The 15579-nt window shown below is 38.1% G+C and overlaps 2 protein-coding genes across 2 annotated transcripts; one reads left to right on the top strand and one right to left on the bottom strand.

The window, feature by feature from the left end:
- Positions 1-162: 162 nt before the first annotated feature.
- Positions 163-9307, bottom strand: LOC103483958 (uncharacterized). Its single transcript, XM_008440836.3, has 9 exons — positions 9078-9307; positions 8897-8945; positions 8673-8761; positions 8523-8579; positions 8329-8391; positions 8174-8239; positions 1253-1339; positions 975-1068; positions 163-836 (listed from the first exon to the last, which is right to left on the bottom strand). The coding sequence occupies exons 1-9, from the start codon at positions 9180-9182 to the stop codon at positions 307-309; spliced, it is 1140 nt and encodes a 379-aa protein (XP_008439058.1). The 5' UTR covers positions 9183-9307; the 3' UTR covers positions 163-306.
- Positions 9308-10569: 1262 nt separating this feature from the next.
- LOC103483956 (uncharacterized) lies at positions 10570-15267 on the top strand. The gene is made up of 8 exons (XM_008440834.2): positions 10570-10861; positions 11198-11661; positions 12328-12438; positions 12540-12638; positions 12750-12860; positions 12940-13243; positions 14102-14241; positions 14325-15267. The coding sequence occupies exons 2-8, from the start codon at positions 11524-11526 to the stop codon at positions 14859-14861; spliced, it is 1440 nt and encodes a 479-aa protein (XP_008439056.2). The 5' UTR covers positions 10570-10861; positions 11198-11523; the 3' UTR covers positions 14862-15267.
- The last annotated feature ends 312 nt before the right edge of the window (positions 15268-15579 follow it).

Here is a 15579-nt window from a genome sequence, read left to right as displayed (position 1 = left end):
GACAACAAATCATGACAATTTGTTGAAGTTATCTTCTTTGTTTAATTCATTAAATTAAACTACTATTGTTATATAATGTCCTTTCTCTTAATCAAGTAATATTGTCAGCATTCTAATTTTAGAAACCTTCTCAGACAATTAAGATTGAGAACATTTTAGACGTAGCAAAAATGCCGAATTTCCTCCTGCTAATTTCTCGGATTGAAGTGTTAACAATTTGTATGACAATATGACAACCTACTGAATATTATCACAAAAAGGAAATAAACATGATCTCATTTTCATGGCTAGTAATATATTGATGTATCAGCCAGAAGAAGGTAGAGGTGGTGGAATATGATTTGGAGGTGGCGGCGGGGGCATTGATGACATTTGCATAGGTGGCCTTCCAGGCTGCTGCTGCTGCATTGGCGGTGGCGGTGGTCGCCAAAGCGGTGGCTGTGCTCCTCCCATTCCCATTGGTGGAGGGATAGACATGGAATGTGCTTGAGCCTGCGGTGGTGGCATTGGCATGTTTGGGGGAGGTGGCCGGAACTGCTGAACTGGTGGTGGAATCATGGAACCCGGCATCATATGACCTGGTTGCTGCGGCTGACCTTGCCAGGCTGGTGGTTGTCCGGCCATTGGCATAGGGGGGAAAGCCACCCCTTGTGGTGGCGAAGGACGTATTGCAGGAATAGGGTTGGGAGTGATTGCACCGTTAGCAAAGGGGCGCGGTGGCACCGGAGCTCCAATCGCACCATTAGGCTGTGCAACCTTTGGAAGTGTCGGAGGGCCACTTGCGAACAAAGTGTGAGGCCTACTCTTTTGGGGATTGCTAGCAGCCAATACTCTCTCTACACATAGAAAAAGATAACACCAGAGGTAAATTAATCAATGATGATAAACTTCTCATCTTAGTCGCCAAAAGTTTGAATCCTGTTCCTAACCTAAAAAAAATTCACAAATTTTCAAAGATCAGCAACAACTCTTACCTGCAGGTGTGCCGTGCCGCTCTCCCTTGGTATCTTTCTTATAGGCATACGAAACTGTTATTTGACGATTACAGAGATACTGACCATTCATTGCCTATTGCAAAAGTAGCAAAAAATTGTGTCAAGATAAGGTTACTTCATTCTTTTTCGAGGTTTGAGTTACCAAGTGGACAAATTATTTTAAATCTTGTTGGCATTTGAAACTTCATATATAATATATAAAGACAGCAAATGTTGCGGGATTGAAATGATTGCCGATAAACAAAGCAATAACACACCTCAATTGCTGCATCAGATGCCTCAAAGGAGTCATAGCTAATAAAACCAAACCCACGCGAATTTCCTGTATCTGGATCCCTCATAATCTGGTTAATAAAAAAAGAAAGACATTTCAAGTCGGAAAATAAATGTATTAAGACTCAGATCTATGCAAAACAGTTCTAATACATCCCAAAAAAGAGCTCAGTAGCAAGTACACACCAGATGAGAAAGAACCAAAGAGGATAAATAGGGCATACAACAAGATGGGGCCTTTTATTTTATTTTTTTGAAACAAAGACGAAACTCTTTATTAATAATTGTTAGAATTAGTATTTTTGGAAAGAATAAAATATAAGATTTTATTTCCTAAATATTTCCTAAATCTTTTCCTTTCTTATTCGTACTCTATTTATTCTCCCTTTGTACCTATTGTTTTTGTTCATAAGAAAAATAATAAAAACTAAAGTATCGTGGTTTTTCTCCCGGTTCTCGGGTTTCCACGTAAATCTCGGGTTGTTGTTAATTGCTTTCAATATGGTATCAGAGCAAAGCAATAACGAAACCCTAGAAAATAACCTAGGAGAAACCCAAATCGAAACTGAACCCGTCGCCACCGCCGCCGTGGACGCCCATGGAGAAATTGCTCCAGAACCTACAGAAACCGCCGATCTACCCAACGGGAGTGGTTCCGCAGCCGTACGCGCCGCCGTCTGACCAGAAGACGACTCACGCGCCGCTCGTGTCCGGCGCGTGGGCCCACGCGCCGCCGCCGTTTCACGTCACCGCCCATCCCGTTCCCTTCTACGCGCCGTCGGATGTCCAACCGTCAAACCCTTCCGGCCATCCGCATCCTCACGCGCCGTCTACGAGCTCCGGACAGCAACCCTCAACCGTAAATCTGTCAAATCAGTACAGTAAGCAGCAGCTGTACGTTCACTCTTTACAACAACCGCTGTTTTCTGGTAACGGAATTGATCAACCCCAAAACAGATCGGACATTGAAGCGAGCGAATCTTCAACGCATTCCAAACCAACCGAGTTGCCGATGTATTCCAAGAACCCGGTAACTTCGTTCCCTAATTCACAGTCAAATTATATAACTGGCTCTTTGGGTTCGTCTACAGGGAATTTTTCAGGCGAAAAATTAAATGGTCAAAATTATTTTTCTTGGTCCCAATCAATAAAGATGTTCCTCGAAGGTCGATACCAGTTCGGATTCTTAACTGGAGAGACTGTACGTCCTCCACCAGGAGACGCCTTGGAACGACTCTGGAAAGGAGAGGACTCGCTTATTCGGTCCATGCTGATTAATAGTATGGAACCACAGATCGGCAAGCCTCTACTATATGCAGCCACAGCAAAAGATTTGTGGGATACAACTCAGACCCTTTACTCGAAACGACAGAATGCCTCTCGGTTATATACACTGCGAAAACAGGTCCATAATTGCAAACAAGGGACCCTGGACGTAACTACCTATTTTAACAAGCTCTCTCTCCTCTGGCAAGAGATGGATTTGTGCAGAGAGACAGTTTGGGACACACCAAATGACAGTACACAATATGCTAAACTTGAAGAGGCTGACCGTGTTTATGACTTCCTTGCAGGACTTAATCCCAAATTTGATAATGTTTGTGGTCGTATACTCGGACAAAGACCTCTTCCCTCCCTAATGGAAGTTTGTTTTGAAGTCCGCCTGGAAGAGGATCGCACTAATGCCATGGGTGTATTGACTACCCCTACCATTGACTCCGCTGCCTTTAGCGCTCGGTCCTCAAATCATGACAGTGACAAGAATAATGGGAAGTCAATTCCTGTGTGTGAGCACTGCAAGAAACAATGGCACACCAAGGATCAGTGTTGGAAACTCCACGGTCGTCCCACAGGAGGTAAGAAACGGTCCTCCAACGAGAAACAGAACTCAGGACGTGCCTACATTAGTGAGACTACACCTGCTAGCACTTCTCAATCAACGGATCCTACTGCGAGCCAGACCAAGACTCCGACTCTGGGTGTCATTGCTCAGTCAGGTATGCCTCAGTCCCTTGGGCTTATTAGCGTTAATGGGAAGAATCCCTGGATCTTAGACTCGGGGGCTACAGATCACTTGACAGGTTCTTCGGAACACTTTATCTCATATGCCCCGTGTGCCGGTAATGAAAAAATCCGAATAGCCGATGGCTCTCTAGCTCCGATCGCTGGCAAAGGACAAATAGTTCCCTTTGACGGTTTTGCTCTCCAGAATGTTTTGCATGTCCCTAAACTGTCTTACAATTTGTTATCTATAAGCAAGATCACTCGTGAGTTGCATTGTAAAGCTATCTTCTTACCTGAATCGGTTTATTTTCAGGACATGAGCTCGGGGAGGACGATTGGCACTGCCCGGCATAGCAGGGGACTTTACATCCTTGATGATGATACCTCATGTAGTAGTTTGTCTAGGGTTAGTTTACTGTCATCCTACTTTAGCACTTCTGAACAAGACTGTATGTTATGGCATTTTCGACTGGGCCACCCAAACTTTACATATATGCAATATTTATTTCCCCACCTTTTTTCTAAACTTGATGTCTCTTCTCTATCTTGTGATGTGTGTATCCGGGCTAAACAACATCGAGTCTCTTTTCCCTCACAACCATATAAACCTACACAACCGTTTAACCTCATCCATAGTGACGTTTGGGGTCCTTCCAAGGTCACCACCTCCTCGGGAAAGCGGTGGTTTGTAACTTTCATTGATGACCATACCCGTCTTACCTGGGTCTACCTTATCACAGATAAATCCGAGGTTCCATCCATTTTCCAAAACTTCTATCATACTATCAAAACACAATTTCATACAAAAATTGCAATTCTTCGAAGTGATAATGGTCGGGAATTCCAAAACCATAACCTTAGTGAATTTCTAGCCTCCAAGGGGATTGTTCACCAAACCTCATGTGCCTACACTCCTCAACAAAATGGAGTGGCCGAACGAAAAAACCGACACCTTGTGGAAGTAGCCTGTTCACTTATGCTTTCCACTTCCCTTCCATCATACCTGTGGGGAGATGCTATTCTTACAGCAACTCACTTAATCAATAGAATGCCTTCTCGTATCCTCCACCTTCAGACTCCCTTAGATTGTCTTAAGGAGTCTTACCCCTCTACTCGTCTTGTTTCTGAGGTTCCTCTTCGTGTGTTTGGGTGCACCGCCTATGTCCATAATTTCGGCCCTAATCAAACCAAATTTACCCCTCGGGCTCAGGCCTGTGTGTTTGTTGGGTATCCCCTTCACCAACGCGGTTATAAATGTTTTCACCCGTCGTCTAGGAAATATTTTGTCACTATGGACGTTACTTTCTGTGAAAACCGACCCTACTTTCCTGTTAGCCATCTTCAGGGGGAGAATGTGAGTGAAGAATCTAACAACACCTTTGAATTTGTTGAACCTACTCCTATTACCGTGTCTGACATTGATCCTCATCCCATAATCTTACCCACAAACCAAGTTCCCTGGAAAACATATTACAGGAGGAATCTCAGAAAGGAAGTTGGGTCCCCCACTAGTCAACCGCCGGCTCCAGTCCAAAATTTCGAACCTCCTCGAGACCAAGGTATGGAAAACCCTACAAAACCTTGTACTAATAATACAATGAGTGAGAATGACAAGTCTGATGTTGCTATTCTTGAAAATATGGAAGAAAAGAACCGTGATGATGAGACTGAGGTCAGAATTGAAACCAGTAACGATGAAGCTGAACAGGGTCATACAAGAAAACTTGATGAGTATGATCCCTCTCTTGACATTCCAATTGCATTGAGAAAAGGTACCAGATCATGCACTAAACATCCCATTTGCAACTATGTTTCCTATGATAATCTCTCTCCACAGTTTAGAGCGTTTACAGCAAGCCTTGACTCTACCATAATACCGAAAAATATCTACACTGCTCTAGAGTGTCCTGAATGGAAGAATGCTGTTATGGAAGAGATGAAGGCTCTCGAAAAGAATAGAACTTGGGAGATCTGTGCTCTACCCAAGGGACATAAAACTGTAGGATGCAAATGGGTATTCTCTCTCAAATACAAAGCAGATGGTACGCTTGATAGACACAAGGCAAGGTTAGTTGCAAAGGGGTTCACTCAAACCTATGGTATTGACTATTCAGAAACTTTTTCTCCAGTTGCTAAATTGAATACTGTTAGAGTCCTGCTATCTGTTGCTGTAAACAAAGATTGGCCTCTATACCAGCTGGATGTTAAGAGTGCTTTTTTGAATGGAGACCTTGTGGAGGAAGTCTACATGAGCCCCCCACCAGGATTTGAAGCCCAATTTGGTCAGCAGGTGTGTAAACTCCAAAAAATCTCTATATGGTCTGAAACAGTCTCCGAGAGCATGGTTTGACAGATTCACTACCTTTGTCAAGTTCCAAGGGTACAGTCAAGGGCACTCTGACCATACTTTATTTACAAAGGCTTCCAAGACAGGAAAGATAGCTATTCTAATAGTTTATGTGGATGACATTGTTTTGACTGGAGATGATCAAACAGAAATCAGTCAACTAAAGCAAAGAATGGGTGATGAATTTGAAATCAAAGACTTGGGAAATCTGAAATATTTCCTTGGAATGGAGGTGGCTAGATCAAAAGAAGGTATTTCCGTGTCTCAGAGAAAATACACCCTTGATTTGCTAACCGAGACAGGTATGTTGGGATGTCGTCCTGCTGATACTCCTATTGAATTCAACTATAAACTAGGAAACTCTGATGATCAAGTTCCAGTTGATAAAGAACAATATCAGCGCCTTGTAGGTAAATTAATTTACTTATCCCATACTCGTCCTCATATTTCCTTTGCTGTGAGTGTTGTCAGCCAGTTTATGCAGGCTCCCTATGAGAAACATATGGAAGCTGTTAACAGAATCCTGAGGTACTTGAAAAATACACCTGGTAAAGGGTTGATGTTTAGAAAAACAAATAGAAAGACCATTGAGGCATATACTGACTCAGATTGGGCAGGATCTGTTATTGATAGAAAGTCTACCTCCGGTTATTGTACCTTTGTTTGGGGCAATCTTGTAACTTGGAGGAGTAAGAAGCAAAGTGTTGTGGCCAGAAGCAGTGCTGAGGCTGAATACAGAGCTATGAGTCTGGGAATATGTGAGGAAATTTGGCTCCAGAAAGTCTTGTCAGATCTTCATCAGGAATGTGAGACACCATTGAAGCTTTTTTGTGATAATAAAGCCGCTATTAATATTGCTAACAACCCCGTTCAACATGATAGAACTAAACATGTTGAGATTGATCGGCATTTCATCAAATAAAGACTTGACAGTGGAAGCATATGCATTCCGTATATTCCTTCAAGCCAACAGATTGCTGATGTTCTTACCAAGGGGCTTCTCCGACCACACTTCGACCTTTGCGTTAGCAAGTTGGGACTCATTGATATTTACCTCCCAACTTGAGGGGGAGTGTTAGAATTAGTATTTTTGGAAAGAATAAAATATAAGATTTTATTTCCTAAATATTTCCTAAATCTTTTCCTTTCTTATTCCTATTGTACTCTATTTATTCTCCCTTTGTACCTATTGTTTTTGTTCATAAGAAAAATAATAAAAACTAAAGTATCGTGGTTTTTCTCCCGGTTCTCGGGTTTCCACGTAAATCTCGAGTTGTTGTTAATTGCTTTCAATAATAATAAATGAGACTAATGCTTAAAGTACAAGAGTATTATACTAAGAGAAAAATAAGAAAAGGATAATATGCTCTAAACAAAGATGAACTCGGACAATACAAATGTGAAAACGACCTACAAACGATCACAAAGGAGAAACAACAAAAGAACCAAGCAAAAGAATATTGAAACATTGGTAAATAGCTTAATACAAAGAAAATATAAACACTTTTCAAGTGCCCACTTTAGACTGAAATTTTGTATTCCACATGCTAAATAGAAGGGATCTTTTATTTAAAAGGATGGTAAAGGGAATAATGTGGTGCCTTATGCACTCAAAAGTTCAAAACTTTGGTTCATATTGCTCTTGAAACATGGTAGGAAACAGATTTGATAGCAAAATTCAGTAGCCAAGAAGTCTAAGCATTCCAACGGCCATGATGTTATTAGCCCCTTAAAGTCCTAACAAATTCCTGATCCAACGTACCCAACTACACACTTCAGGAGAGTAACAGTAAATATAAAGTAAGGTCACATAACAAGTCCCATTTCCATAAAGAACATGATAGTATAGAGAGGTGGAGTAACCCACGTGGAAGAAAACCCAGCTAAAAAATCCTTGGAGTAAAAAGAAATTCTAAGTAATGGTAAGACAAGAAAACAATTAAGGAAGTGATAGAAATTATATATTATTAAAAAAGACAATGAATACAGACAAAAGAAATCATAAACTGGCTGTTCAACCACCATTATGATTGAAACATGAAATAGAAGAGACATGTCAATACACTACAACTAAAGGAGAGAGGGATAAAACAAAAAAAATAAGAAAAGGAATGTTATACTATTTCATAATCTAGATTGACTTTCTGGCCAAAGAGGCAATATCGTATAGGAATGAATTTTCTCATTGCAAACTAAAGAGAAATTCATTAATAAAAACCACAAATAACACAAACTTCCTAAAAGTTTACTTACAACTCCCATCAAGAAAATACAGAATAGAGACCAATGATGTTCAGCATATTCCAGAAAAAATAAACAACCGTAAACATTGTATACGGGTAAAACATACTAAAAAGCAATTGTGATTGTTTAATATTTCCATGAAAGGCCTTCACTACGTTAAATTGTCATTAAATCACTTCTTTAAAGAGTAAGTAGTTGACTTGAAAATGAACTATAATTTACTAGTGAGTAGTTTGCTCGAAAATGAACTCTAATCTCCTATGATAAATAAAACATATGAGAGTGATGGGTTTATGGAAAAAGTAATAACCTTAGGATTCGTCACGATGACCCCAAATGCACTGAAAGTATCGTAGAGAAGCTTCTCATCAACATCCTGAAAGAAACACCATGGTTTGGTTTCAATCTTTAAAACATCAGTCTTGCAAGTTTTCCAGATATAATCATAATAAAATAAAGACTTACCGGGTCTAGGTTTCCTATGAAGAGATTTGCCCCCACATCCAAACTCTTTTTGTCTTGAGACGCCTGGAATATGCAATGCACATAATAAGAGTTAAATATCCATTTTTATAAGAAGATAAAATACCATCCTCCTTTGCTGAACAGTACATCAGACCACATTATAGTGCAGTTGAACGAAAAAGTTTCCTACATACCTTGTTAACGCGAATTGGCTTCCCATAGAGCTTGATCATATTTAGCACCTTGATTGCCTGCAAAACCATTGAGAATGGAAAATCAAGATAACTTCCGAAAGCATATAACTATGAGGATAAAAAGGCAAAAGAGTCCACAACATAACATACATAATCTGCATCTTCCTCGCTGCGAAACTCAATGAATCCATATCCTTGATGCAAATTAGTGACTCTATCCTTAGGAACATACACATTAACTACAAAACAAGAAGTAGGTACAATTTGTTTAAGGAAATAATCCAACCAAGAATAAGAAGGGAACAAAAATAACTTCAACAGAATTTTCAGAAAACCCTAAGAGTTCATTAGGAAAAAGAAATGAACGAACTCACCAACTGGACCGGCTTGAACAAACAGCTCCCAAAGCAACTCCTCAGAAACCTGGCAGGGCGCACAAAAAACAGTAAAAGGGTATGATAAAAATGAAATTAGAAGAACGGGGAAACCCCAGACGAAGGGTTTTGAAGGGGAATTAGCTGATTCAGAAAGGAGAAATAAGGGGAAAAAAAAAACCTGGGGATCTAGATTTCCGACATAGGCAGTGGCGTCTTGATTCCTCTCGGGGGCGTGCTGGCCGAGCAGATTGGCTCCGACTCCCGGCGCTATCTTCGTCGTCATCTTCTCCTCCGGCTAGTCGGTGAAGCAGTTGCCTCCGTTTGAAGTTCACAAATTACAACAGACCAAAACCCCTTTGCACACTCGCGAGAACTAACAATTTTCTATGGGGTTTTGTCTTTGCTTTTAAAAAAACACACTTTTTCTTATATATTTAAATTCAATTTTTTTAAACAGTTTAGAAAATTTGTAATCATCATAAATTAAATTTAAAATGTGAATGATCGAATCTTAAATTTTTATTAAATTTCTTACGTTTTGTTTCATTGAGTATTAGAGTGATTCGAAACTTTTGTTATAACTCATAATGTTTACTACTGACATATGATTAAATTATCAATTTCTACATAAAATTAAAAAAAAAAAAAATATATATATATATATATATATATATATATATTTGTGAATATTTTCTTTTAAACAAAATTAGCATGCCTATTATTAGATATTATTTAATTTGAAAAGCTTTTGAAATTAAAGTTTATAAATGAAGGTTGTAAATTAAAGTTATAGTAAAAGAAAGAAAAACAAAAAGATAATATCACTTTTGTGTTTGAAGGAGCTCCATTATAAAGAGAGAGAGAAAAGAGGGGAAATTCTTTTGAAAGTCTTGACCCCTAAAATTTGGTTTGCTTAAATTAAAACCAAAAATTAATTTGTATTTTGTTAAAGTGTAAAAAGAGTAGTGAGAAAATGACGAAGTTAATTGATAAAATGTGAAAATCAAAATAAAAGATTTTGTTTTTCAATAAATTCTAAAAATAGAAAAAGAATGTGGTATGAAGTAATTGAATCAATGTTTACTATTGAAGTACATCTTTTTACACCAACTCATATCAAAAGGGTCATGAATATTTTTAATTTGACATAATTATAAGTTTCATTTAAAATGCAAACTTAAATGAATAGTATAAATTAATACACTAGTTTAGAAAAATGAATTGATAATAGGAAATAACTTGAAATGATAAAATCGTCGAATATATTTACAAACCTAACAAAATTTCATGATATATCAATGTTCCAATAAAGTATTTCAAATTTTGCAATGAATAATCTAGCACGATATGCAATAAATCAAGAATTTTTACGATAAAACATGAGACATTTGAAACTGTTACCTCTTGTCTTCACATACACATCAAACTGACTTACTTTGTTATAATACGTATAAATATAACACAATATTACAATGTAAAACTACAATAAACCAAAATAGACAATTATTAGATGGATAATAATATTTTACTGTATTTTGATTGATTAAGTTTTATGGGAAAATAACCTTATATTTTTGTGTACCAATTAATGGGAGCCATAGAAATGAGAGTCGTCTTCTCTTTGGTCAACAACACATAGAATCCATGGAAAATAGAAAGAGTATAAAGGCAAAAATCCGGCGCCAAGGAACATGGGCATGCAACTGGCCACCATTATCGCCACTTGGGTTATTCGAACCGACAAATCCCTTTTCTTCTCTCTTTCCTCGCAGCATTCATCATTTCCCCGCCATCCACGCCCCTTTTGCGCCATATTTCTTCTTCATTTCTTCTCCTTTTCTCTCTCGTTTTGCCTCTTTCCAGATCTAATCTCTTCCCTCTTTCCACAATTCACATTCCACCAGATCTCTGTTCCATCAGGCCCCATTGCTTTCCCTTCGAATTAAGAATCCTCACTAATTGGTTAGTCTGTTTTCCGTTCACCATTTTAGTTTGCAGATATTTAATGGGTTAGTCTTAACTTTTTGTGTTTTTGTGAATTGGGTTGCTTATTGACAATGAAATAAGGAACCCTTTTATCTTACATTATCGTATTGATGGATGATATACTTTTCAAATACGTCGTGTGTACTTGATATATCCAAAACAAACGGAAGTTGTTATTGGTGGTTCATATTTTCTTATTCTGTAAAGTATTCTGTAATTTGATGGGGGTAGATTTTTCATTCAAGTATCAGGATAATCTTATGCCCTGACTATTTTATTTCTTTTGAATTCTTGCATGTCTCTTGTAAGCAGGGTGAGGGTTTCAAAAGCTTGACTAAGAACAGGGGGATGACCTTGGGTGGAGCAAGAACTTGCTGATGCAAAGAGGGTGTGGTGGGTTGGGGGCTTTCCTATTTAGAATAGCCCATTGATGCAAGATTTCCTTTTTCGGGACAAGAACATAAATATTCTGATCTCATTTGTTGGGAAGAAAGTTCCGTTGCCATTTCATTTTTTTGGTGGAAAGAAGATACTAAATAATCTTTCCTCTTCTTTGAGATCTACTTTTCTTCCTCTACCATTTTCCTCTATCTTATTCTTTGAAGGCGTGGTTAGCTAACCATAACCAATTTGAAGAGATGCAGAAGCCTCAAGATCAACGGTTAAGGTCTACCAAACCCACTACTATTCATGGCTATGCTCAATCTGGGGATGTTCTTAGCCTTCAGAAACTGCTTCGAGAAAACCCGGGTCTTCTTAATGAAAGAAATCCTTTTGTACGGTCTTCTTATTGTTGAACTTTTTTGTATTCTGCCAAGTTTTGCTGTTATTTTCATTTTTAAGTTCGTATATTTGTTCATTGGAAGGCACTTCATATCATGTTACGTGAATATGAATTGCTTTGGTTATGTGCATGAGATAAGAACTTCTTTGTGGTTTCTGACTCTATATGCTTTTCGTTAGCTCTGTATGAAAATCTTGTTGCTGGGCTTAATTTTAATTCAAGGCTTGAATTTCTGGGGTATATTATTTTAGCACTTAATATAACTTTTATGTGGTCACTATTTTCAATATTTTTCATTCGGGATCTCTTCAGTAGTGTTTGGAGCTTATGATACTTTATTTTTACGTTTCACATTTGTAGATATTACTTTTCAGTTGATCCCATGTTACCCATCCAGTCATTTCCTTCCTTTAATATGAATTCTAATAATGCTTGCTGGTGTAAGTCTGGAATATCAATTTTCAGTTTGAGTACCTTGTTTCTGTTTCATACTTCTCTCATTAATACAATGAAGAAAATTGTGCCATATCTTTTTCTAACTAATTCCAGTGCAGTTTCATGCTCATAATTTTGTACGATTCAGGATATAGAACCAAATTTTCCTGTTATTTTTATTACCTTTTGGTGTGAAACTTATGGATTTCAATGCCTACTTCAGATGGGACAGACACCACTTCATGTTTCTGCTGGCTATAATAGGGCTGAGATTGTTACATTTCTTCTTGCCTGGAAAGGCCCAGAAAACGTTGAGTTGGAAGCCAAAAACATGGTAGTTAGATATCATTATTTGTTGGTAGTTGCATTTTACATGAAATTGGACCATAGTGCTCAACTATTGGTTAGAGTGAGCTAATTCTCAACTCTCTGCAGTATGGAGAGACCCCATTGCATATGGCGGCAAAGAATGGGTGCAATGATGCAGCACGGGTGCTACTAGCTCATGGCGCTTTTGTTGAAGCCAAAGCAAATGTGCGCCTTTTAGTTATCTGTATTTCATTTTCATTGGTTTTGTAAATGAATTACATGGGTCTTGGTGGTCTGTTTGTTGAAATCTTTGCTTTTGTGCATTCCATTATGCAGAATGGTATGACGCCATTGCACCTTGCTGTCTGGTATTCACTTCAATCTGAAGACTGTGAGACTGTCAAAACTTTACTTGAATATAATGCCGATTGTAGTGCGACGGATGAGGTAATATCCTTTCAAAGTTTTCTTGCAGTATTTTGTGTTCTCCAATATACTACTTTGTTGATATGCTTCTTAAATGCAGGAGGGTATGACTCCACTAAACCATCTGTCACAAAGCTCATGTAGTAAAAAGTTGAGGGAATTGTTGAACCAGCATTTAGAAGAGCAGAGAAAGCGAAAAGCAATTGAAGCATGCAGTGAAACTAAAGCAAAGATGAAAGAACTTGAAAACGAGCTATCACATATTGTGGGTTTGCACGAGCTCAAGATACAGCTTCAGAAGTGGGCTAAGGGAATGCTTTTAGATGAGAGACGCAGGGCCCTTGGCCTCAAAGTTGGCACCAGGAGGTCCCCTCATATGGCATTTCTTGGAAATCCTGGAACAGGTAATTACTTATGGGAGGCAAGAGTTTGGCATGGCTATTCTTTTCTTATCCTCTAAAAGAGATCTTGCACGTTGCATCCCCATAGGACTTCATATTAAAACGTTCAAATAAAGTACATCAATATTTACTTATTATTAGTTTCAATATCCATTTAAGTTCAAATACCAACAACTTTTGTACCTATGATATCTTTGCTTACACATGGAGTTTCGCTAGTAATTATACATGATACTCTCATGTGTAATTCGTGTTATTTTGTCGGTAAAGGTAATTTATACTGACAAAAAGTATTTTCCCCATCTCATTCTTGAATTTAAATGGGATATAGATTTTTTTTTTATTATTATTATGATATTATTCTCATTCATAATGGCTTTAAATTTTTAATAAATTGCACCACTTTTTTTTTCGCATACTCTTCTTTTTTCCTATAAGCATTCAGTGTGTTACATGTGACAATTTTAAGGTATATTGCTTATTTGAATCACAGGTTATATATGGACCAACTTTTCTGTCATTGGCCTCTCCTAACAATTCTCTTTTTGACACCTGGATGGTGTACAATTTAAAAAGACCTCTTTAATATGTAGCCCCAAATAGGGCCTGGCTAATTATATATGTGATGGGTCCCTGAACACTGGCCAAGCAATTCTCTTTTTGACACCCGGGTGGTGAACAATTTAATAAATCTTTTTAATATGTAGACCAAAATAGGGTTAGGGGAGCTACATATATAACATGGTCTCCAAACACGAGAATTGTGTTGTGTGACCAATACCATGACAGAAAAATGTGATTAGCTAACAAAACTTCTGTTGACCATTATGTTTCACTTATTGCTGTTATTATTTTTGAAAGGTAAGACTATGGTAGCTCGAATACTCGGAAAATTGCTTCACATGGTCGGTATCCTCCCCACGGATAAGGTAACAGAAGTACAGAGAACAGATTTGGTTGGCGAATTTGTTGGTCATACTGGCCCAAAAACCAGGAGGAAGGTACGTCACAGATGCCTTGCAGTTCTCTTTTAACTGATTTGGATATTTCCTTTATGTATGGATACCATCTCTTTGACTTGCAGATCAAAGAAGCAGAGGGTGGAATTCTTTTTGTCGATGAAGCCTATCGACTAATACCAATGCAGAAAGCTGACGATAAGGATTATGGTTTGGAAGCACTGGAAGAGATCATGTCTGTCATGGACAGTGGGAAAATTGTAGTAATATTTGCTGGGTACTGCGAACCAATGAAGCGCGTAATAGATTCAAATGAAGGATTTCATCGACGGGTAACCAAATTTTTTTACTTCAACGACTTCAGTTCAAAAGAATTAGCAAACATTCTCCATATCAAGATGGATAATCAAACAGAGGATAGCTTGCTATATGGCTTTAAGTTGCATCGTACTTGCACCATAGAAGCCATTTCAGATCTGATTGAGAGAGAAACAGAAGAAAAGCGGCGGAAGGAGATGAACGGTGGTCTAGTCGATCCAATGCTAGTAAATGCGAGAGAGAATTTGGATGGTAGGCTGAGTTTTGACTGTATAGACACAGAAGAACTACGTACTATTACAATGGAAGATTTAGAAGCAGGCCTCCGTTTGCTAACACAGTAAAATGAAAAATATTCAAATTCAAATGCTTCTAATGCATTTCTTTGTGTGGTGATGAGGCTGATTTGGAGCTGTAGGCAGCATATCTGTTATTGTTACTGCAGCAAACTGAGATGATATGCTTGGAGATTTTAGGTGATTCTTTTTTTTGTATTCTCTTTTTAATTCGATGGTTTTGTGATGTTTTGTATGTACTGTTTCATTTGTGTCCCATTCTTCCGATTTTTTAACGTTGGAAATGTAGCTGTTAAAGAATAAAATTTTGGATACGAGAGATTATTGTTGCCATTGTTCTTGATGGTGTTTCTGTGTAGTGCAAACACCCTCCTTCAGTGCCATATTTTGCTCTGAGGAGTCTAAAGGTGGTGTTTTGAATAAATATAAATGAAAAGCTTTTGTATGAGAAGAATGTGTACTTTCTTTTAGACAAGTGGAGTGAAAATTTGGACTTTCGACAAATGGATTCTTGAGTTATTGTTAAACTATGTTCACCTTTGCATAGTTGAAAACGTACTTTTGTAATTAGTGTTTGCATGGCATGACCTTCTCTTGATCATGCTTGTCCAATGTCTGTTGTCCATGCATGTCATGCTTCTCTAGAGCCTGTTGTTCATGGCTAGATGCATGCTCCCACCTCCTTTTATCATTCTTTCATCCTATTTATTTCATTTTGTTACTTAGCTTGCAGTTTTCATGTTGTATGACCACTCGTCAATTTGCA

The sequence above is a fragment of the Cucumis melo genome, chromosome 6, assembly GCF_025177605.1.
Source record: "Cucumis melo cultivar AY chromosome 6, USDA_Cmelo_AY_1.0, whole genome shotgun sequence".
In the NCBI taxonomy this organism is placed as follows: domain Eukaryota; kingdom Viridiplantae; phylum Streptophyta; class Magnoliopsida; order Cucurbitales; family Cucurbitaceae; genus Cucumis; species Cucumis melo.
The sequence above is the reverse complement of the archived record's forward strand: the minus strand, read 5'-3'. Positions and strand labels throughout refer to the sequence as shown.